The sequence below is a fragment of the Diospyros lotus genome, chromosome 9, assembly GCF_014633365.1.
Source record: "Diospyros lotus cultivar Yz01 chromosome 9, ASM1463336v1, whole genome shotgun sequence".
Lineage (NCBI taxonomy): Eukaryota > Viridiplantae > Streptophyta > Magnoliopsida > Ericales > Ebenaceae > Diospyros > Diospyros lotus.
The window spans coordinates 20,252,663-20,277,745 of record NC_068346.1 but is presented as its reverse complement, the minus strand read 5'-3'; the positions used below and the strand labels follow the sequence as shown (position 1 = coordinate 20,277,745).

The following is a 25,083-nucleotide window of genomic DNA, read 5'->3' as shown; positions in this document are numbered from 1 at the left end:
GTAGCATGCTGACCTCCACATAATTCACAAAACCTGCACAAAAAGATTGAACCATATTAGTATTCAACTTATCTAGTTTCTTAAAAATTGTATCGACCTTTGCATTTAATGGTAATGGCATCAATCTCATGCACCCCAATTGGTCTCCTTGGCATGGATCTTTTTAAAGACCATTGATAATTATTTGCAGCCATCATTTCTAACAAGTCATAAGCTTCATATGTGGATTTACCCATCAAAGCTGCTACATCAATGTTAAGCTTAGTAGAAGGATTCAAACCATTATAAAAAAACTTGGACCACCAACCATTCAGGTAACCCATGATGTGGACACTTTCTCAGTAAATCCTTAAACCTTTCCCATGCCTCATATAAAGTTTCCATTTCATTTTGCATAAAAGTTATAATATCATTCCTCATCTTTGTTATTTTTGCTACTGGAAAGAATTTAACAAGAAATTTTTGAGCTAAATCATCCAAATAGTGAAAGTGTTTGCAGGAAAGGAATTTAACCAACTTTTAGCTTTATCTCTAAGTGAAAATGGAAAAAATCTTAACCTTATGGCATTATCAGAAACACCATTATATTTGTAAGTGTCACAAATTTTTAAGAAATTTACAATGTGAATATTAGGGTCATCACTAGGCAATCCATTGAACTGACTTGAAGTCTAAATCATTTGAATAAGTGCTGACTTGATCCCAAAATAATTTGCTTGTTACATAATGCTTGAAGTCACACTACTGATTTATGGAATGGCATAGCCATGCAAATGTTTTGTATTTTCAGCTCTTACTATGTCGTCATTTGTGGCTAACTAATGTTGTCTTTTTAACCTTTCTTTTTTTTTTTAAGAAAAAATTATAAAACCTAAAGAAAATAGTAACTGTAACAAAAAGAATACATAAACTAACAATCTAAACTACTCAGATTTAAAATAATAAAGGATAAAAAAAAGATCAATTAAAATGACATGGAACAACTTGACAAAATAAAAAGTGAATAAATGATACATTAATATGATGCAATATGACACTTAAACAATAGAAACTAAAGTGGGTGAATAGCAAACAAAATTGAAAAAAAATAGTTTAAATTGACAATAGAGTTAATTAGTATTGATATTAACAATGCCAACCATCGGCAACGATATCAAAAACTTGATAAATAAATTCGTGAGTATACAAAATTGCTCAAGTAATAAAATAGAGAATCATATATCATTCCTACAAAGATTGCATATAAACTATCAAAATTGGTTAACCTAAAGTGGGTGTATATTAATTAGATTGTATATTTCTAAATTGGTTGAGTAGAGCAAAGCTCAACTCGATTACAACTCTATCCAACTACATCAATTGTGTTTTCAAATTTTTTTAGATAAATTTCACCTCATCCATGAGGTTTGACGAAAATGCACTGACCACCCATGTATTTTAAAAAATTACCCTTCTCAACTCAGTTATCGTTATCGTTAACAGATTACAATAATTACCCTTACTTTTCAAGCATTTATTCTCTCTCCCTCTTTTCTATCATATCCCGTTCCTTCGTCTTTCAATCTTATCTTCTTGCCACATCTAGGGTCCAAAAACCTATTTCTGACTATCATGGTTGTTACAGGCTTCCCCACATGTCAACTTTGTTACTACTATCATTATTTGGCACCCTATCATAACTGGTGAGAAAAATAATGGATGATGATGAAAGACAAGCCAAAATTAGAAATCAAATAATCAATTCTACTATTTTGACCACCATCGCCATTCTTTCTCTTATGTTGTTCATCTATCTTAAACAATGACCCTTATGTTGTTCATCTATCTTAAACAATAAATGGTCATGCTATTTATACAAGGAGAGTTTTACAGAGGAATTTATAGATGTTCTTACGAGAAATTAAGAATTTATCACGATAAATTCACAATATTCTCTTCTTTCCTCTCTTTCTCACTTTTCCTCTCCAGTAATCATACCTCTCTTCCTTTTCCCCTTCAACATTGTCTCTCACAGCCTTCCTGTTGTCAATGCCTTCACCTCGTCGCCTTCCTGTTGCCTAGTCCTCGCCACCCACTGTTGCCGCTGCCTTGCACTAGTCGCTCGACGTCCACCGCCCGTCGCCTACACCTATATCCTTACCTAATCGACCGCCTACTTCTCCCTCATCGCCTGCTGCATCCTCACCTGGCCATCTCGCCTCTCGGGACGACGATCAGCCAAGCGAGAGGCAAGGTATTGACCATTAAGCATGTGAGGATACAACGGGCAACGAGTGACAAGGGCGAGGGCGAGGGTGAGGCAACGACGAGAAGAAGGCTGTGAGAGGTAGTGCTAGAGGGGGAGGAGACGCCAGAAGAAAAGGGCAAAATAATCTTTTCAAGTTACCTGTAAAACCCTATATGTACAAATAACATTATCCTTAAACCAAACTACGGGCATTTTAGCGAGGTCATCAGTTATTGGGCTTACGTTAGCTTTATCTGTTTAGTCTATCCCACATCTCACGTCTATCTAGCAGTAATGGTGGGCAATACCCTCTGAAACACCGCTACCGGACTGCCCGTTCACCAACACCAAACCTCAAAAGGTTCACGGTTTATTTTTCCTTTATATAAAAATGATAATAAGAAACAGGCATGCATCCATTGAACATTTACAAACACTGACAATTAGAGCTAGATATGATGACAGACCGGTCCTAATTTGGTAAAAGAGAATCTGCAAATGGCTATGATCATTTACATAAATTAAAAGCTCTGCCCAAGCATCCCCTACAAGACGAAGCAGCTTTACCCATAACATTATCCGAGGCATGCAATACTTCATCCGGAAGAGGTTGGTCCTGCATGTCTATGTACATGGAGCTACGTACAGAAATATGATATAAATTGAAGATAGAACCAATTTATGTACATGTTCAGTTCAGCAATGGCTAGCTTTCTTACGCGTCTTATCTACATGTTTCTGTGCACTTTTTCTGTTCCTTTGTGCCTACAATCTTCTTCTGTTGCCCTCAATTTGGATGGTCCTGGACAGTACTTCCCAATGCACAACTGCTATTCCCATACTGTCAGACACAGCAGTTTCTCTGTTCCGGCACTGAATTTTTTCCCACCCTATCTGATGAAACTCGTGCTTGACATGTATAGCAGCATAGGACAAGCTCTCTATCAACTCAAATCAAAACCCGCATCAGCATGTATAGCATATAACAATTTCTGCTCCAGTTGTTCCTTGCTGTATCGTTGACAAGTTAGAAAAAAAAACAGTTCACATAAAGGATTAGGACCTTAATTCAAAACAGAATTAAAGAATAAGCTGTGAAGGTAAAGAACAGGAGGAATGAATACATGAGAAGAAAGCAGAGGCTGTTCTTTTTCTTCATTTGGCAAGGCAAATTTTTTGGCCAGTCAATTCCACTAGGATAAGCATACGTTTTACAAGGGCCACAGCCCCACAAAATAGGTTTGGTTGCTTTTGTCAGTGTTGAAGGATGATCACTTTGACTACAGCATCAGAACAGGAATGAATAAAAGTAAAAATAGCACACTGAAATTCATAGTTCTAATCAAATTACACCCCTCTTTTATTATTAAAATAAAATCTAGAAACAGAACAGGCTTGAGATGGAATCAACCTGAAAAAAAAAAAAAGTCGGATATGCTTCTGTATGTATTGACGCACACAACAATAAATGATTATGACACCATCATTGTAGTGAATCTAGGTTGTGTTGGCTTGACCAGAAATGAATTACTTGTGTAGTCGATAGAAGTTGCATGCTTCCTTGGTTTTAAGCACTACTGGGATTTTGAGGGATTTCTTCACTCAAAATGTGCAAAAAGGAGTACAGCAGAAAAATTCCTATTATTTTGGGTAAAATATGAATGAATAATGTTTAACAAAAAGAATTAATGCACTTCATATTAGGGTAATAACTACACAAACCAACCCCAGAGGCTGGATTACTACATTTCTGGACTCAAACTGGAGAAATAATAGAATGCAGCAGCAAAATCTATATTATACATGCAAAACAAGAACAAATATTGTCCAATATAAAGAATTCATGACAGTGGTGACATGTGAAAATTAAATTGATGAACCTTGACGCAATGTCACACTTTTCTCCCTGACGCCAACTAGGCTTGATGAAATGTTAGCGCTTCTCCCCTAGACAACTCACAAGACCAAACTACCAGTTAGTGCCAGCTTTCATTATCAGCTACTGCCACTGCATTCTTAGAGTCCATCCACTACTATTGGTGGTAAACCCATGTGCCACCAACAAACACAGATCACAACAATCACCTGAACCACCACACCACATTCCACTCCACCAATACTTACCCCACAGCCACCTCATTGAAGCCCCGCTACACCAATATTTGCTGCACCCTACACCATTCAGACTCCATCCCATTGCAGACCATCATCACCTAGTCATTCATAATTTCTGTCATTGAGAAATAAAGCTCAAGCAACAAAACATTGTGCAGGCCTGTCAAGAAGCCCCTATCCATTTTTCTCCAAAACTAGAGGCAGCCATGCTAACACCTAGCCTCCATTACCCTCTCTTCCATGCTCCACTGTTACCCAAGCATAACAACAGTGTCTTATAGGTCACACGGCAGAAGTGGTTGGTGGCAAATGCTAAAAGAGTTTTGGAGGTTGGTTGTAGGTTGTTTATGATCCAATCTTGATGAAGGTTTGAGCAAGTTCACTACTTGCAATCAAACTTGGTAGGTTAGAAGTAAAAGTGGGTTTCTTAGTTGTTGACAGAAAATTGAGCGGTTGTCACTTGATGGGTGGATGAATACATGGTGGTTGTGGTCTCAGAGAGTGGAAGGATTGAAATGCCAGTGGTTTTGGGTGGAGTATGTGTTGAAGGTGTTTCTACCATTCACAGCCAATCTCAAGCCCCAAAGAGAAAGGTTGCAGTCTCTATCCAACAACCAGTGCAAAAATCTTTAGATCTTATATCACGAGTTCTGCGAAAAAAGAGTAAAACCATTGGGGTGTAACCATCTTAATGACGTGTTATATCACCTGGGTCAATGAACATAAGCTAAGGCAACTACATCAGCATCAGCACCTGGATGAAGTGTTAAATTCCCAAGGGGTCTCTCTCATTTTTATGAACATATGGAAGTAAATAAGCTAGTCTAGGATTGAAAACTTAAGATTGTTTTATGGAACGTTGGAAAACAAAAAAGCTTACAAAGTGAGGACTAGGAGAATAAATAATATTATTTGCCTTCAAAAGATGAGATGGGTTGGTGAGATAACTATAATATTGATCAAAGTCTAGACATATAGTTGCCAGTGGTTGGTACTTGAGACCATTTAGAAATAATGTCAGGACCAGAATGCTTTATCCAAAGAGGACAAGGCCCTTCTTTAAGGCTTGAGGGGATTTATCGAGTGTGCTAGGGCTCAAGTCATAGTGGCAAGGAGAAATGGCATCATTTCCTCAACTCCTCAGATGAGACAAATGGGCATACGCCTTACTACTTGCATGGCCATAATTGCTTCTAAGAAAATGCCTATAGTTTATTATAGTGCCTCATTCTTATTGACTTATTATGGCATCAGACTATCTTATTACAAAGACAAGAAAGAACTAATGGCTTGGTGGAACCCTTAACCCTAGTCTCCATTTAGAAGAGTCCCCAAGGGTTCTAAGCCGGAGAAGAAAGGAGAAGATTTTAGATGATATTTGTTTGAAACAATAGGAGCTTGTGCACAAGAGGATGTGCTGAAGCATCCCTCACGGACAATGAACACAAGCTTCAAGTTGATGGGATGTGTGTGCTATAACCTGGACAAGAGGTCAAGATTTGATTGGTTATCATTCCGAGGAAAGGGTCCAGTGTCAATTTCCCCAGGAGGGAAATTTATTACTGAGCTGCTGAAAGAGATGCTACGTCTGCATGTTGGAGGCCAAGATAGCTACCTCCACCATCTGTTGTTTCAGGAAGTAAAAACTCAAAGATATGAAAAAATCTCCATGGCTTCGCTTGTTCAACTTGATCTTCAGCAGGGTAGTCAATGACCCTCTGGCTGGAAAACTCTGGGATAAATGACTTGTTTTTGGATTTCAGCGACTGGCCTTTTTATTTTTTTGTGGCATGGCCATTGCAGTGCAAATAGTCCTTTTGCAGTGGATTTGGATATGGGAAAACGGTAAAATTTTGCTTACATCAAGGATGCAGTGTTAAAAGAATGCAGGAAATTATAACAGTCACTAATGTGTATGGATTCTATTAAGAGATGGAAGAAAGGAACCAACGTAGCAGAGAGAGAGAGAGAGAGAGAAGGGGGGAGGGGCCAGGGGGAGAGATTTAAGTCAAAAAGTGTATTATATGTGATATTTTACTCTTGATATTAATATTTCAAGTATGTTTTGATGATGCAAAATATTTCAAGTATGGTCTTTGTAGAAATAGAAGTATTTTTGAATATAGAATATTCTTTATACATGTTAGGAGCTATGTATATTCTGTGTATATTCTTCTTTCCTTTTTTGTTATTTTCTTTTTGTATTATTCTTTTTCTCTATAAAGAGAAAAGGGGAATTAGAGTGTAATGTAGAGAAATAGAGAAATATATTATTTCTCAGCTTTGTTTAGATGGTATCAGAGTAGGAATTAGGATTAAATCATAGCCATTCAACTGTGAAACCCTAATTTTTTCTATTCCTCTGCTATACCCAAGAAGTGCCGCCGTTCTTCACCAGTCGCTTGTCACTGTTGCATCTCCTAGCTGCTGTCGCCGCCCTTACATCGGCCACCGCCTTTGAGATCTGGCCATCCCGATCCCTGCCGCATCTACAGTCATCGTTGTCCTCCAGTGGATTCCCACCTCTGGAACAGTTGCGACCTCCTAGCCTCTCGTGAAGGTCGGCTTCCATCGGTCGCACCTGTCGCTGTCCTTGGTTGCGAAGGTCGGTGTTGCATCGCACACTAGAGCCGCCCTTATCCTTCGTGCTGCTTCGTTCGTACTGCTTCGCACAATCAGACGTCCTTGATCTGATTGTGCTACTTCGTTTGTGCTGTTCGTGCTGGCCCTCTGTTGCTGTTCGTTTGTGTTGTTCGATCTGGTTTCTATTGCTGAGATTGGGCACTTGGGTACCCAGATCTAGGCACCCAGATCTATGGGTCACTGTTAGCGGGTCCAGATCCGGCTACTACTCCACCTTGCTTCTGCTGCCCTGAACTTTTTGTCCGCCACCATGACTGAATCTGCATCTTCAGTCACTTCGACCTAACAATCCCAGCATTCTCAAGATCAGTTTCGAGTTCCCCGAAACTCCCATGAAGCTGATGCAGGACCATTCACCAAAGATCAACTTCATTATCTTCTGCGACTACTAAAGCCTAATCTATCTCCTGGTACATCCAATTGTTCATTGGCCTATTCAGGTAGAAATTCCTTTGCCCTCTCTAGCTCTTTTCAATCTGTTCCATGGATCATTGATTTAGGAGCATCTGATCATATGACTGGTTTATCACATCTATTCAACTCGTATATTCCTTGTTCTGGTAGTGAAAAAATAAGAATAGCTGATGGTAGTCTTTCACCTATTGCAGGTAAAGGTCTCATTAAACTCTCTGACAATATTGATCTTCAATCAGTACTCCATGTTCCTAAACTTGCCTGCAATCTTCTATCTGTTAGTAAACTCTCCAAAGACTCTAACTGTTGTGTTATCTTCTTTGATTCCTATTGCATTTTTTAGGCCCAGAACTCGGGGGAGACGATTGACAGTGCTAGAGAAATAAACGGGCTCTACTATTTGGATGGGGATGTCTTGCGTAATAAAAAATCTCACGGGTTGAGTGGTATTAGTTCTACTTCTGTTTCCAATCAAATAATGCAATGGCATCTTAGGCTAGGCCATTCTAGTTTTCCTTACTTGAAATATTTATTTCCTACGTTGTTTAAAGGAGTGGATCCTTCTATGTTTCAATGCGAGAGTTGTCATTTATCCAAAGATCATCGTGTTAAATTTCTTCAAAAACCCTATTGTCCTTCAAAACCATTCTATTTGATACATAGTGATGTTTGGGGGCCTTTTAAGATACATTAAAGGGACTTTGAATTTTGGTTTACATTATGCATATGGACAGAAGTTTGAGCTGATTGGATACTCGGATAGTGATTGGGGAAGAGATCCAATTGAGAGAAAGAGCACCATGGGGTATGTTTTCTTTGGAACTTCAACTGCTTTTTCTTGGTCATCAAAGAAGCAAAGCATTGTGGCTTTATCCTCGTGCGAACCTGAGTATGTTGCAGCTGCCTCCACTGTTTGTGAGGCAATTTGGTTGAAGAATCTGTTACTGACATTGAAGTATCCACAGGAAGACTCAATCATGATTTATGTAGATAATATATAAGCAATTAAACTTGCCAAAAATCCAGTGCAACACAGGCGAAGCAAGCATATTGATACCAGGTTCCACTTTACCAGAGATCATGTTAAACAAGAGACTGTGAAGTTAGCTTACTGCCACACACTTGAGCAGGTGGCTGACATCTTCACCAAGCCATTGTCATTCAAGAGTTTTTCAAATATTAGAGGCCTGCTTGGGATGAAGGAGGTTAAGTGTGAAGGAGAACACAATCAGACCTAGTTTGAAGGGGAGTGTTGGAGTTAGCAAATCAGGTCTGCTATGTGACCGAGTCAGCAGGAGTGATGGAATAATAATGTCCTTGTTTGTAGGCAGTGGGTTAATTGATGACCTATTCTTATGGGCACAACTTAGTTTGTTAATAATGTTCTAGTTTGTTATGATTTTCCCATGTAATCTGCATGTAATATCCCTATATAAGGGTCTTGCTTTTTATTCAATAATAAAGAGAGAATTCTTGATTAACAGTGTTCTGTTTTTCTTGTTCTTGAGAATTGATATTTATCATAAGAAAGGAGTGTGTGTCTAAGAGAGTCCAGATCAGAACCAACACTCCGATCCGTCCTTGCACGTCTAACACTGGTGCATTAACTTGTTGAAGTTGCGCATCCATCTGCTTCATTCCCGTTCCATCTGCCATCATTTTCTATTTGAATTAAGCTGCTATAAGGCCAAGGCTTGAGCTCTGGTCAGTTCTCCTAAAGATCGAACAGTAAGCGCTGAAGGTTACCAAATCACTTCTCTGAAACGCCTCCTAAATTGGCTTCGTCTTGCTTGTTTGACTCCAAAATCAAATCAAAGTCGCTGGTCATGCTCACCTAACAGTATCGAGACCAATTGAAATTGTTAAGAGTTCTTTAAACACTGGAATTGATTGTTGGAATTTTCTTGGACTGCCTTGCCTTCACATTTCGGATAAGAGTTGCCACAATTCACAACTTAGAATCGATCAGAATTATAGCCACGAATTAACCCCTCTGATACCAATTTGTCAGGGCCTTAATCCTGACAAGGAAATTTCTCCTCTTGAGAGGGAAATTAGGGCTAGGAAGAAGGGAAAAGGGGGAAAGAACAAGAGATAGATGAATATGGAGTTGCAAGAGAGAAATTTAAGAGAAATGAATATCAAATTTGGTAATGAAATTCCCTTTTCTTCTTATTGAATTGGGAGCTATTATATAGCCCCTTTACCGCTAATCCTTGGTGGTTACAAAACCTTAACAATCTGATGGTTACATCCTCTAACAGGCTAACAGCTTACCACACCCTCCTAACTGCCTACTAACTGCTTTAGCTGCCTATTGTTACAATATACAACACTTACCCGCCTACTGTTACAACCATAGGAAACAAAATACAATTTTACCCCGGGTTCCACATAGGGTCCTGACAAAGATCTAGGTATTTGGGGTACATTGGCAAGGCAAACTGCTAAGGTGGTATAACCTTGAGGTAAAACGATAAGGTAGCAATGAGATCCAAATTGTAGTGAATTATTGAGTTGTTGAATCAGTGTGTCAGACTGCATGACTTGAAAAGCTAGATTGGCGCTCAGGTTGGGGCACTACACACTTTCAACCTGGCCAAGAAAATAGTTTTGAAGCAGAGTCTTGAGAAAGGGAAAGTCGATTTTTTTCTCCTAGTAATCCATTAAGGCTGACTTGTGACACTGGCAAATCATATGGACCTGCCAGTCTCACATGGATGGCCTTGTACCATGCTTGGAGAAGAGCATCATGCACCTGGGACATCCCGAAGGTATGTGCACATACAATAACTAGAATGAATTCCTAGAAGATATAACTCTAATAATTGACTCCTACAAACTTCTATGAGGGAGGACATTGTAATTTCTCACATGCGGGGTGTTTTTCTGTAGTGAGGTTAAATCTTAAAGGAAATTAATATAATTTAAGAAATAAATCATTATCAACGTTCTAAAACGTGGCCTAGGCAGCCCCTGGTTGTTGCGATTTCTTGCAAATCGGCACCCCCAAGTGCCGGGCCCGATTAATTAGGCCCAATTGGCGCCTCGATAGCCTAGGTGGTGCCTAACTGCCGAGGGCAAACACCCGTTTGGATTTCCCCTTTTGCTTTTATATCCTTTCGTCGATTTCTCTCTCTTGTCAACGTTGTTGTCGCCAATCATCTCGTCCCTTTCTTTCTCTCGCCGTTGTCGCCAATCGTCCTTCTTAGCCACGTTCTCGGCTCTCGACGCCGTCCGTCGCTTGCCCCCATCGGCCGTTGCCCATCGCCTCTATCGCTGTGTCTGCGTGTGTGTATATATATATAACAACAATATTAACATATATATATATACATATATATTATATTAATATATTTTTTAATTAATTTTAACACATATACATATATATAACAACAATTTATAATTAAATAAAAGTAAAAATGAGTATTTGATGCATTTTTTTGTATTATTCAAATAACATGTCTATTTTGTCTTTTTATCATATTCTGATAGCTTATTGGCTTCTTCCATCATTTTTGTAGCCCTTCTAAAAAACCTTTGATTTTTGCAGCTCTTCTCACTTATCTTTCCAACTTACAGCAAAAAATAAAAAATAAAATAGCAATTTTCCTAGGCCCCGCCTAGGCGCTAGGCCCTAGTCTGACGCCCAACTAGCACCTAGTGCATTTTAGAATGCTGATCATTATGACGCAAATAACTAGATTATTTGCTAAACTCGAGTATATAAAATTCATTGCTGCAGGAGTTCATCACACAAGGACAAATTAAAGCCATTAAGGCAAGACATGGTTCTTTAGAAGCAAAAGATAATAGAATGGGAGAAACCTTCTATATGGGGGAAGCTTCAGAAGATTCATACAAGTGGCTGATGTTGGTAATCGGTCAAGAGCCTCTTCAGAAGCACTACCAGCAGCCCTAAGAGAATACTCAAAAAAAAAGTCTCAAACTTAATAAGTGAGGGGTTAGGAAAAATATGTGCCACAATTCTTGAAGCATAACAGAGGGATACATACCTTTGTATGCAAAACAAAGGCTCCAGGCATTTAAATCCAAGCAAAGGTCCTCGCGAGCACCCAGTTACAAATCTGACAGAAGAGGAAAGACAAACATTTTCATCAGCCTCATTTCAAAGACGTTGTAGGAATTAGCTATATAACTACAAAACTGCATATGGGCCATAAATAGCTGAAAAAAGAGAGCAACATTTGTTTTAAATAAATCATGCATTAATGAACCTCAAGTGACTAACATACAAATTAAGAAAACAATATCATAAAACACCAAAAAAAAAAAAAAATGGGCCAACATTCAAAATTTGCATAACATAATGACAGGAAAATGTGAACTGATATCATGTTAGGAAAGTTTTTTGAAGCACTTAAGATTAGTTTTAATGCGATGTCTTTTCCATGACAGAAGGATGATGTGGGCACTTAAGATTAGTTTTAGTGTATTGCCTTTTTCATGACAAAGGAAAAGGCTGCAGTAAAGCATATTTCTGGCAACAATTTATTTTTCCTTTAATGTATAAAAAACAACATAATAAACAGTTAGGCGTTATGTAAATATGAGGATAATTTTGTATTACATAACATATTCATATAAATTGATTGCCTTAAGGGATATAACCCATGAAATTAGCCATATTCTTTGCTCTCTTCTCTCTCTTCTTCCCTCCATTATGTTTCTTCCTTGATATATATTTTTCCCTGTTACTTGATCCCATGTTTGTTTGTGCTCAGCGAGCATGAAAAAAGGGAATATGAAAAGTAGAAAAGAAAATGGCAAAAGACGCAACAAAGCACAACAGTACAGTTCAGAAATTTTTTTTGAACTTGCAGGAGTTGGTTTTGATGCGACTTATCTATGTTTTGCTAGCTTTCAAATATATGTATATGTTTTTTCCAAATAAGTTATTTAGAGCATAAATCCATATGACGACTGAATCTTTGGGCCCAAATAACACAACTACATACTACGAGGCTATAACAGTGAAAATTACAGTACCATAACAGCGTTAAGCTAGAGTTCTTCCAGATCTTGATCCTATCTATGTCGTTGCTCAATGAGCACAAAAAAGAAAAAGGAAAAATACATAAAATTTGAAAACCAATAAAACAAAAACAAAAAAGTCCTCCATAGTTGACTCCTCCAGTAGAGTTCCTGCAAAAGATTTTGAAATTTCTTGGAGTTAGTTTGAGGTGGTCTCTCTATGTTTAAATAGTTTCCAATATTTTCCTTTTCCTAGTAAGATATCTGCTACCCAGGTTGCTTTGGAGCTTCAGACACAACACTATTACAACAGTGTCAAGCTAGAACAGTTTGGAACCAGGTGCCTATTGTTGAAGATACTAAGGCAGTTGATCTGTTGTAGTTGTCTTGGAATTGTTTGTCACTTTATATGTTGTGTTTGTAGTTGGTTGAGTGTATTATTAGGATGTAGTTTCAGTTGTAGTGGATTGCTAGCTTGATATGTTTACAGTTGCGGTAATCAAGGCTATATATAAGGTAGCCTTTCTATTGTAATTGTATTGAGATTTATTCTGATTTTCTCAATCAAAGTAGTTTGGACGAGATTCTAGTTTTCTCTCTTGAGTTTTTCCTTTCACTCAATCTTCATTTTATGTTCTGTTACACCTATTTGGTACTTCCACTAAATTTTTGCTGTTGTGAGAATGATTTTATACAAAATGTTTCTGTGAGAATAATTTTCGTTGATCTGAAAATAATTTTCTGCTTTCATTATGCACTTCTCTATAACAGAAACTCTAAATTTTTACTTTTTAATAGCAGAAAAATAACTTCTGCTATTGTATAAAAGCACTTTTTGCTATTGGCCAAACAACAAAAGAAATGTCGAATGACACTTCTATACACTCAAAAGCGTTTTCCTGTCAAGCCATAGCACAGTCAAAGAGGCGGCCATAACACTATTACAGTAGTACAAAGCTAAAGTATTTCCCGAACTTGATCCCATGTATGTTAAAGAAAAGGAAAAAGGAAAAAACCAAATAAAGATAAAAAAAAAAGAAAAGAAAGAGAAATTGAAACAAAAGACCAAACACTCCAATATAGTTAACTTCATGGTAGAGTTCTTGCAAAAATTTCCAATTTTCTTGGAGTGATTTTGTCACGACCCTAGAGGATGGGAATTATGTTGAAATTAATAAAAATTCTTTCCCTCTCTTTTCTCTCTGAATTCTCCCCCCTCCTTTCAAATTCTCCCTCCCTTTCTATTCTCTTTCTCGATTCTTCTATAATTCTAGAAATTGTCCAAGTCTCAACCCCAGGACTTGACATTTTGGTATCAGAGCCAGTGGTCCTCGACTATTGAATTGAGTTGAGGCAATTGAGGTGGGCGCAATTTGGAAGCAGAGGTTGAGCAATCGCTGATCCATAGCAATTCCAATCAAATCTGGGTGATTGGTGATCCAAGGGAATCAAGATCATTAGCGATATGTGTTGATCTTGGAGTCGGCAATTCGCTGCATACCATTGGTGATCGCGATCAATGGCGATTAGTGCAGTGAACAGGGTCGGCAAGTATCTGCATATTAACGGAGAATTCAAGGCAGGCTGTTGAGGGATGGTCGAAGGTACTAGGATGAAGCAACTAGAAGCCAAGAGAGGCGTTGGAATTTGAGATGTTGTAGACGCAGAGGAGGTGGTGAGTTGCAACAAGGAAGAAAGCTTGGCCATACGGGAGTGTGTGCAGCGGGATCTCGCTGCAACTCGAGAGAGTATGCAAAGAGAATTGGAGAAGTACAGGAGACAATGGATCAATATGGTCAGAGAACAAACAACATGTTCAATATGCTATCATCACTGACTCAATTCTAGTTGTCACCAGAATTTCCCCCAAGAACAATTTCAGATCCAATTCTGCCTAGCAATGGCATTCTTCCTAGAGACTCAGGAGTGCAGGAAGCAGAGTTCCCAACCCTAGAACCAACAATACAGGTAAGGGGATCTTCCTCTCAATCCTCTAATTACACCCCCATGCTCAAGTTGGAGATACCGGTGTTCGAAGGATCGAAACCGCAATGATGGATTCATAGATGTGAAAGGTTTTCCCAATTTTATAATGTGGCAGAAGGGCAAAAATCAACTTGGCAGCAGCCTATCTGGATGAAATGGCTGATTCATGGTACTAGGGGTGGGTTAAGATGAGGAAATTTGAGGTCAGTTGGACTGATTTTGCTGAAGACCTGTGTGATCGTTTTGGAGAGAGATCCATGATGGATGTGATTGAAGAATTTAATAAGTTGAGACAGGAAGGATCAGAGATTGAATATCAAATTTGATTTGAGAAGTTAAGGTCCTTAATGTGGAGTTCAAAGCCAACACTAACAGAGCATTATTTTGTATCCAACTTCATTAGCAGCCTCAAGGATCAGCTGAGCTGAGGCCCATCAACAAAATGATGCAGCCTGCAACAATGACACAAGCTGCTGAGAAGGCAAGATTACAAGAACTTGCCTTGGAGGCTATATTCAAGAAGCATAAAGTCCTACTGAAAGAAAGTCCTTCCACCAGTCAACTATTGAGAGGAAACTCTCAGGCTATAGCAGTAGGATCAAATCAAGGCACCCCTAAGGTTTACACTAACCTTAGTGTAGTAAAAAATCCTACCATAGAGAAGAGGAGGCAGCTGGGACTATGCTATAAATGTGGAGATAGATACAACCCTGGCCATCAATGGAAGAGGCAATTGCTTAATATGGTGGGGTCAGATGAGGAAAAAGGAGTAAAGGGGGTTGTAGAGGAGATTGAAAATGCTCAAGAAGAAATGCAAGGGGATGAAGGTGGAGAAATCTCCTTTCATGCATTAAAGGGAGGCCCAACGGGAAAAAGGAGGCTCATGGTGTTAATTGATAGTGGCAACACCCATGGCTTCCTAAATGAAGCCATTGCCAAAGACTTGAAGTGCAGACTAACAAACACTACACCCCTCTCAACGACTCTAGCCAATCAGAACAAAACGTACAACAACTATGAGTGTGTTAATTTCAAATGGTTGATGCAGAGACAAGAGTTTACAACAGATTTAAGGATTTTGGAACTGGGAGGATGTGATATTGTGTTAGGGGTAGATTGGATGAGGACAGTTAGTCCTCTGGCTTTTGACTTCGACAAATTGGAAGTCATGGTGGAAATTGGTGGCAGGAAATTGATGCAAGGACACCCCAGCACAAAGGCAATAACCTACTTGTTCATCCTAGGCCAAAAGAATAACTAACTTACCTTGTTGTAGGTGACGTTCAAGCTTGAGTGCCCTCCAACAGGCGATGCATGCAAGGCTTGCAAAATTCTTTCCCTAGATTGGGGGTCTTCCCCAACCACCAGCCTCCCTTTGTATCTCAGTAGGCCTGCCTTTAAGGTATATCCCTTTTGTTCTGTTAGCCTGGCTGTCAACTGTGTAATGAGGTCCTTAGCCCAGGTTGACTGGCTCATAACTCCCGGATACCTTCTTTATCCAATTAGGGACTACCACTGATATGACTTGGCATTCTCCTTTTTCCTCCCTTCTAGACAGCGCATCAGCCACTGTATTCTCTTTTCCCTTTTTGTATTGAATGGTATAGTCCAACCCAAGCAATTTGGTCACCCTTTTCCTTTGAAGCTGCGTGTGCAGCCTTTGTTCCCCTAGGAATTTCAAACTCTCATGATCTATTCTAATTACAAACGAATTCCCTTCCAAATAGTATCTCCATTTATCCATCGCCATGAGGACTGCTATGAGCTCTGCCATACATGCTTAACCCCACATGTTTGGGAGCTAAGGCCTAGCTGAGCTAGTATCTCATCAAGTTGTTGATATTCTCACTAAGGGACTGTCAAGAGATCGGTTTCTATTCCTTTGTAAGAAGCTTGGTTTGGTTTTATCTCTTACACAATATATTCCTAAGTCTATTGTCAACATTTCAGAAATAGCTCACTCCAAGGAGTTTGATTTGAGGGGGAATGTTGAAGCATATACCGAATAAGTGGCTGATTTCCTTTAATTGTTGATGAGTTATATTTGTATAGGCTATTATATTTTTATGTTTTCTGTGCTGTTCATTTATATTTCAGCTTGCTATATAAACTCAAGCAATGCTGTCATTTGTACGTTTTGATTGATTTTTCAACAATTGAAAGTTTCTCTCTTGCATTTCATTTCTCTCTCTCGCACTTTATTTCTTTTTGTATCCAAGTTTCATTACATGCTTATGCATAAAAATACAAAGGAAAGTTTAAAAATGCACCTGCTCCAGTCCATTGAGATCCAGATCCATGAGATGCAGTCCAATTACAAATCTGGTCCGGATCAGTAGTTATTGGATTTGGATCTAATGGATCTAGACTGGACTGGTCCAGTTCCGGTCCATTGACAGGCCTACTTGCATTATGAAGATTCCCACTTGAGCCCATTCTAAGATGAGATAAAAGCTCTTAAGGATTTGATGGCTAGACTTGATTTCCTAATCTACCACAGCTTCTTCCTTATACACTGCCTTCTAATTCCAATTTTCCTCACAAAGATACACTGCTGGTTGAGTCACTCTCTTCCTTGTCTCCTTGGATATTTGACTTTACAGCTAACAACCATATGACAGGATCTTTTTATTCTTTTTCATTCTTACTCCTAGTTCTAGCAAGAATGAAAGAAGATTTTATGAGTCACTTAGGGCTCTTTATCTTCTGGATAAAAGAAGATTTTATTGCACTATTATGTTTCTTTTGGTTACTCTTCATATATTGACTGCCATATGAGTAGCACAGAAACATATACTCTCAACTGCAACCAAAAAAGAAAAAGGTAAATTAGCCTAGAAAGAAATAGTACTATGGAGGAACACAGTGGATTGATTCCGAGGACTATCCTAACAACATCAATATTGTGACTGCCATACATACTGGAAATAAATTATATATCAGTGCATACATATATATATATATATAAATGCATCAGAAAATAGAGGAAATAAAGTACAGATGATAAAACTCACTTCAAAAGTTTCATCTGATTTTCCCTAGAAAAGTTCCTGAGAACTTCCCAGAACATGTCAATAACATAGTGCTCCTGTAGAAAACAAATTATATAAAAGTGTCATTACAAGATTCAAAAGCTAAAACGAATGACATTTAAGGCTCCCTCACCCCTTTTCTTCTCTCAAAAAGCAACTGATACTAAAAGCTTGATTGCTAAAAAAAAATAATAATAATTATGTTGAACTGTTAATCACTGACTCATCTAAAATTTTGGAACATCAACGAGAAGTGCTAATTAATTCTTCATTTTATATTCTCAGCTTGGCTGCTCATTTGTGGATGGGCTAACTCTTGCGCTACTCACAAGAATTTATTTTCTTATCACATAGGTGCTGAGCTTTGATCAATTGAGCTGTTCCCTTCTATGGTACAATGTAAAACTGTAAGCACATATAAAACCTCAAGGTCCATACTGTGAAGTGTGAAATGAAACTAAATGTTCTAATTGTGATTGTAATACATATTTTGGCACCTGTTAGAAACTACCCAAGATACCTTGTCCATATTTTTGGACTTGATATACTTGATCTTGCTTTCTATATTTATGTGCTACATTGTCTAGAAGATTATGTCTTGATTATATGTTTCGGTTGTATCCTAAATCGTATATATTTCCAAATCTAGATTAGGGAACTGCCTAATCTAGATTTGGAAGCTGCCTATTGTGGTCGAACATCTTGTATATATATTCATTCGAACCCTTCAAGGGGAATAAGATTGAATATCTTTTCTTGCCACTTTTTGACATGGTATCAAAGCCATAGGAAGTCGATTACCGGTCTTTGTGATTCCTGACTACCATGGCCTTCATCGATATCCAATCTTCTTACATAGTTACCAAAATCCCACAACATCATGACGGATTCAGCTGATTCCAGTGGCACAACAAAGGTCCCTTTTGCAGGAAGTAATGGTGTAATCTTAGGAGGAGAGCTACAAAACATCCAAGCGACCCACAGGTTGAATGGAAAGAATTACTTGAAGTGGTCTCAGTTGATCCGGACATTTTTGAGGGATAAAGGGAAGCTAAGTCACTTATTTAGCCAAAGGAAAGTGATCCTATGTATGCAGCCTGGGATGAAGATGACTCTTTAGTCATGTCTTGGCTATGGAACTCCATGATGCCAGAGATTAGTGACATAATTAGTGTTCTCAAATGCGTTAGGCGTTAGTTGGACGCTAGATTGGGGCCTAGCGCCTAGGCCGCCTAGGTGGACTGTTTTTTTTTAATGTAATTTCATGTTATTTTTAGATAAATCAAAGTTAAAAAAAGACAAAAAAAAAAAAACTTATATATATTAATCAAAAATATATTTATATATATATAAACTGGGGTATCACTGTATCAGGCAAGGGTGGAGGAAGAATAGGGTGAGAGATGATTGGCGGCAGCAGCGGTGGCCAAGTGGCCAAGGGAAATCGGGGCCAAGAGAAATTACTGGAGTGACTCCGCAAGAGACGACGATGGGGTGTGACGAGAGAGGCTGACAGAAAGGGCAAGCAGCGACGGCTACTCAGCAAGAGACGGTTAGTGGCGGTGTGCGAGAGAAAGAAGGGGAAAACAACAAGAGAGATTAAGGGTAAGGGGAAACAAAAACCCTAACTATCAATTTATACAAAATGGATTAAGGGCCCAGGCGATTCATGTGGCCAAGGCGACCGCCTTGGTTGACTAGGCACCACCCGGTACTGATTACCCGGGCCGGCACCTAAGGGGGCTGATTAGGCCATAATCATGGCGGCCAGCGACCGCCTAAGCCGATTTTTAGAACACTGGACACAATCATGGTTCTAATGATTGTCAAGGAGATTTGGGACACTGTGAAGCTCACTTACTCCAAAGTGCATGATACGGCTTAGATCTATGAGATCAATACCAAAGTAGTACCCACCAAGCAAGGCTTCTAGACCATCACTGAGTATGCAAATCTATTGCAAATACCATGGAAGGAGTTAGCCCAATACCAATGCATTTAGATGGAATGTAGTGAAGATGCGATTATAGAAAAGCCAAAAGATTTGTTGAAAAAGAAAGAACTTATAACTTTCTTACAAGCCTAAACAAGGAGTTTGATGCAGTGAGAGTACAAATCTTTGATAAGGAGAATCTGCCATCTCTAAATGAGGCAATCTCCATTGTGCATGTAAAGGAAGGATGAAGATGAGTAATGCTTGATGGTTCTCCTATAGATAGCTCAGCCCTCATAACCATAAAGGATTCTAATTAGGGTAAGGGACCTAGAGAGGAAAAAAAAGGTGCTAGACTCGTACAGGATGACCAACAAGGACTCGCGGTGGTGCACCTATTGCAACAAGCCTTGACAAACTACAGAGAAGTGCTGGAAACTTCATGGAAAGCCACCCAAGGGAGGACAACCAAAGGGCTAGGGACAAGTCTTTGTGGCTAGTGGCCATCAACCAACTGAAAGGAAAGTTCCAAATCGAATAGATTCAATGGAACTCAATCGAGAAGAAATTGAAAAGCTGAGGAGTTTGTTAGGATCATTAGAAAAGAAAATTGAGACAGGTACTTGCTCTCTAGCCCTCACAAACCATATGACATGTTCCTCACATCGATTCATCTCTTATACACCATGTACTAGTTCCAGAAAAATAACTATAGCTGATGGATCATTAAGCACTGTGGCTAGCCAAGGGGATGTCATTATAAACAGACATCTCACCCTCAAGAATGTTCTTCGTGTCCCTAAACTCTTTACAAACCTTGTCTCAATTCAAAAACTCACCTCAGATGCTAAGTGTCGTGTCATTTTCTATCGAACTTTATGTGAATTTCAGGAACAGGACACGATGAAGATCATTGGGCATGCTAGGGAAAGGGCTGGACTTTACTACCTTGAAGAACTAAGTGAGCAGGCTCATAAGAGGAGTTTCCCCTATATCATTCCTTGCTTGGTCTAATAAAGATAAGTTGTGGCTTCATCACTTCCGTCTTGGTCATCCCTCTTTTATGGTTCTTAAATTGTTGTTTCCTTTCTTATTCAAAGGTCTAGATGTTACGAAATTCCACTGTGATGTGTGTGAATTTGCAAAACACAAGAGAGTCTAATTTTCCCTTTCTAATAAAAGAAGTAGCCTCCTATATACACTTATTCACGGTGATGTTGTTAGGACCCTAGTCCTAAGTGATGTTCCCTTAGAAGATAGAATTGGAAATTGAGGGAGAAATAGTAAGAATTGAAGGGGGGAACAAACTGAAATTAGGGAGAACTAATAGAAATGAGGGATAATCCAAGAGAATGGGGGGAGAAAAATAGACAGAACTTGAGGGAGAACAGAGAGAATTCAATAAACTTGATAATTCATACATTGTTATCCCGACCATGAGGGTTATGGCTGTGTATATAAGCAACCCACAATTCAATAAAGCAATTACCACTCCTCCACTGCCAGTAACTGCTCCTTAATTACTCCACTATCTCCCCACTTCTCCATAACTAAGAATAATCAAATAACAAAAGCAATAACTAACTACTTCAGCAAAATAAGTAAAAATAGAAATAAAAATAACAAGTTGGTCGTGACATACCCTCTCCCTTGAAAGATTTCTTGTCCCCAGGAAATCTCAGTAACTGGACCAACATTTCTTCATCAAATCCTTGATTTAACTATCTGATTCAATCTTCCTAGATTGTAGGGTGCAGAATCCTTAACCTTCTAGTAATCATGCGAATTAGTTTTAGCAGTATGTATTCCAACAGCCTCACGATCTTCCATCGTCTTCTAAAACACATCAAGGTTCTCCCGTTCAGACCGCTTCAATTGTTCCTTCTGCATCCTCCATGGCTTCCAACTCCAGTTGGATTCAACATTTATTGACTCCGACCGTGCCTTAAAAGCATCTTTTGCTTCCTATTTGCTAGCGTACACCCAAGGTTCATCTTCCACAGATTTCTCCTCCAATGATGTACCATTAACTTGTTCGGAAACCACTATTCCTTTCTTGGCATCTTGAATTGCCTGATCTATTGTTAGTAATTCATCCACTTCTTGCAAATCGAAAGTCTTAGGTAGGATTCCAACTTCTGTTGGAATTGGTTCTATAGTAGATCTTGAATAAAGATCTGCTGGTATACTGATTTGAAACTTAATTGAAATCAAATCTAGTAAGTCATCCAGCTTTTGGTTGATGTTAGCAAAACCTTTCTCGAATGTTTTCTCCAATGATTGCACAGCATCTCTGGTGGCCATATTCTCTTCTCGGCAACGACCCATTTCCACTTGAATTTGCCGCAAACCCAACTCCATGGCATCCAACCTCACCTCCATGTGCTTTGTGTGAGTCTCTTCTTCCATTTCATTAGTCAAATTCTCTTAACTTCACTCTAAACAACAACTATAACTGCTTCCAATAATTGGTAACTGCCTTTGAAACTGTTTTCAGAAACTGCCTTGTTCTGCTGGCCTTCAAAGTCTTGATCGAAAACATCTAGATCCAGTCAAGAACTGGACTGCTTTGATACCAAATGTCAAGACATTTGGACCCTAGTCTTAAGTGATGTTCCCTTAGAAGATAGAATTGAAAATTGAGGGAGAAATAGCAAGAATTGAAGGGGGGAACGTACTGAAATTAAGGAGAACTAACAGAAATGAGGGGAGAATCCAAGAGAATGGGGGAAGAAAAATAGACAGAACTTGAGGGAGAACAAAGAGAATTCAATAAACTTGATAATTCATACATTGATATCCCGACCATGAGGGTTATGACTGTATATATAAACAACCCACAATTCTATAGAGCAGTTACCACTCCTCCATTACTAATAACTACTCATTAATTCCATTATCTCCCCACTACTCCATAATTAAGAATAATTAGATAATAAAAACAATAACTACTTCAGCAAAATTAAAAGTTAGTTAATTAGATAATCTGAACTGTCGGCATGTGAATGCACTTTCTAGTTGTCGCACCCACTTTTCCCCATTGTTGTTGGATCGTCGGCCTTACAACGGCCTAGCCCCGAAGCCTTGCCGCCAGATAGATCTGCTAGTTGGGACGTTTTTGCCCCGATCTCTCTCTTCGGTGCTCCGATCGCGACGCTGTCACCACCATTGGACTCATCTCCCTAAGTCCATCCAGATCCAGGTGGTTTCGTCACCGCCGGCCACCAACCACCGTCACTGGCCGTCACCCACTGCATGCCTCTATCGCTACTCCTTTCATCTCGTTTCAGATCTAATTTGCAGTCCTTGACATGTCTGACCTCAGTCAAATCCCTCCTACACATGGTGAGTCCATTTCAACATCTGCTACCTCTCAACCCTTTGCCCTTTCCAACATTGTTATCACCTCTGACAAGTTGATAGGCTCCGCTAACTATCTATCATGGGCAACCTCTGTCAAGTTGTGGTTCAAGGGGCAGGGACAAGCAAACCATCTCACCACGAAGGCAAAGAATGCCGATCCAGTCAACAAAGCCAGATGGGAACAACTTGATGCTCAGTTGTGTAATATTTTATGGAATTTCATTGATCGCTCTGTTTTGTAGCTTTTTCGGCCATTTAAAACCTATTATGAGGTTTGGATGGAAGCCGTTGAATGTTATACCAATGACATTCAACGTCTATACACAGTTGTCCACACTATCAAGAACATCTAGCAGGGTCACTCTATGGAATCCTATCTGGGCCAAATGCGTTCTCTCATGCAGGAGTTTAAAGCTCTTCTTCCATACTCTGATTCCAAATCCGCTCATGATTCTCAGCAGGAAAAATTGTTCATGGTCCTTACGTTGTCTGGTCTCAAGCTTGAGTTCAAGCTTGTCTGCCATCAGATCTTAACTAAGTTCACTAGCCCCACTATGAAAGATACATACAAAAGATACAATATGGCTGACAGTTCTTCGGACACTCAGATGGTAACCCTACCAGCTACTGACTATGAGGCTTTCTTGAAGTTCCCAGGATTTTAGCCATCTACTGATCATCCCATGGCTTGTGTTACTGAAACCCCTTCTATTAGCCCTTGGATTTTGGATTCTAGTGCTACCGATCACATGTGTGGCAATAATGATATTTTCTCTACCCTTACACTTTCTGAACATTTACCAACCATCACTCTTGCAGATGGCAACAAAATGCTCGTTAAAGGGATAGGGAAAACCTCTCTTACCTCCTCTTTCCCTTTAAATTATGTCCTTTATGTCCCATGTAGTCCTTTTAATTTGCTTTTTGTTAGTCAACTTACTAGAGAACTAGAATGTTCAGTGACATATACCACTACTTCTGTTTGTGTGCAGGATTGGGGTACGGGGCATACGATTGGCATCGGACGTGAGTCACGGAATCACTATCATCTTGTTGTGCTTAGTTCACTAGTAGCCTGCACGACTTCCCTAGATCTCCTTCACTCTCGTCTCAATCATCCTAGCATCTCCAAACTAAAGAAGTTAGTTCCTAGTCTGTCGTCATTATCCACTTTTAATTGTGAGTCATCTCAGTGTGGTAAACACGCTTGTAGTTCTTTTCCTAGTTGTGCCCATAACAATGCTGCGGCTCCTTTTTCGCTTGTGCACTTTGATGTATGGGGGCCCAATTGAGTCAACTCTACTATAGGTTTTTCATACTTTGTTACTTTTATTGATGACTTTTCCCGTTGCACTTTGTTTTTCTCATGAAAAGTCAATCCGAATTATTTTGTCTTTCAAACATTTATTGTTGAAATAAAAACACAGTTTGGCATTTCTATACTTGTTTTCTGTAGTGATAATGTCTCTGAGTATTTTTCCTCTTAGTTTACTACTTTCATAACTGCTAATGGCAACTTACATCAATCTTCCTGTCCTTACACACCCCAACAAATTGGTGTTGCTGAGCGTAAAAATCGTCATCTCATTGAAATTGCCCAAACACTACTTTTACATGCCAATCATCCACCAAATTTTGGGGTGATGCTGTTCTTCCTGATTGTTATTTGATCAATCGCATGCCATCTTCTGTGTTACAAGACCAAATTCCTCATTCTTTTATGTTTCCTACACAGTCACTTTATTCTGTTCCCTTTTGTGTATTTGGATGTATCTATTTTGTGGGTTCTTTTTCACCTAGACAAAATAAACTTGCTGCCAAATCTCTCAAGTGTATCTTTCTAGGCTACTCTCAATTGCAAAAAAGGCTATAAGTGTTACTCTCCTGAGTTAAACCACTATCTTATATATGCTAATGTAACTTTCTTTGAACAACAGTTTTTCTTCTCGGTTGCTCAACCTGATTTACAGAGACATGACCAGGTATTGCCTATTCATTTCTTTTCTCTTTTGTTGCCCTCTTCGGGTCCGTTTGTCTCCTCTTTTGTGGACCCCCCACTACTATCTCCAGATCCACACTCTACGGATCCTTCACTTCTTACATATCATCGTTGTCCTTAGTCTATTGTCGGCGCCAACATTCCTACAGAATAGGACTCTCTGTCAGTGGTTCCTCTTGCCACGGATCCTGCGCCAGCTAGCCTTCCTGTTGCTTCCCACAAAGGTACACGGTCCACTCGTTATCCACACCCTCTTTATAATTTTTTGTGTTACGAGTGTCTGTCACCTACTTTTAGTGCCTTTGTTTCAAGTCTTTTCTCTGTTTTTGTTCCTAAAATTACAGATGAAGCCCTGTCACATCCAGGTTGGTGCCAA

General features: G+C 39.2%; 1 protein-coding gene and 1 non-coding gene across 5 annotated transcripts in view; one reads left to right on the top strand and one right to left on the bottom strand.

Annotated features, from left to right (window-relative positions):
• Positions 1-316: 316 nt before the first annotated feature.
• On the top strand, positions 317-423 carry LOC127810731 (small nucleolar RNA R71). The gene has a single exon (XR_008025542.1). It is a non-coding gene; the product is annotated as a small nucleolar RNA R71 (small nucleolar RNA).
• A 2,254-nt stretch (positions 424-2,677) lies between these two features.
• The window catches only part of LOC127809555 (E3 ubiquitin-protein ligase UPL6), a 117,718-nt gene continuing 95,312 nt past the window's right edge, over positions 2,678-25,083 (bottom strand). For all 4 annotated transcript variants that reach the window (XM_052348426.1, XM_052348424.1, XM_052348425.1 and 1 more), the window contains 4 exons: positions 17,395-17,468; positions 11,416-11,487; positions 11,228-11,317; positions 2,678-3,238 (listed from right to left, as the gene is read on the bottom strand). In XM_052348426.1, coding sequence (XP_052204386.1) covers positions 3,172-3,238; positions 11,228-11,317; positions 11,416-11,487; positions 17,395-17,468 — 303 coding nt within the window. In that variant the 3' untranslated portion in view covers positions 2,678-3,171. The remainder of the gene's footprint in view (positions 3,239-11,227; positions 11,318-11,415; positions 11,488-17,394; positions 17,469-25,083) is intronic.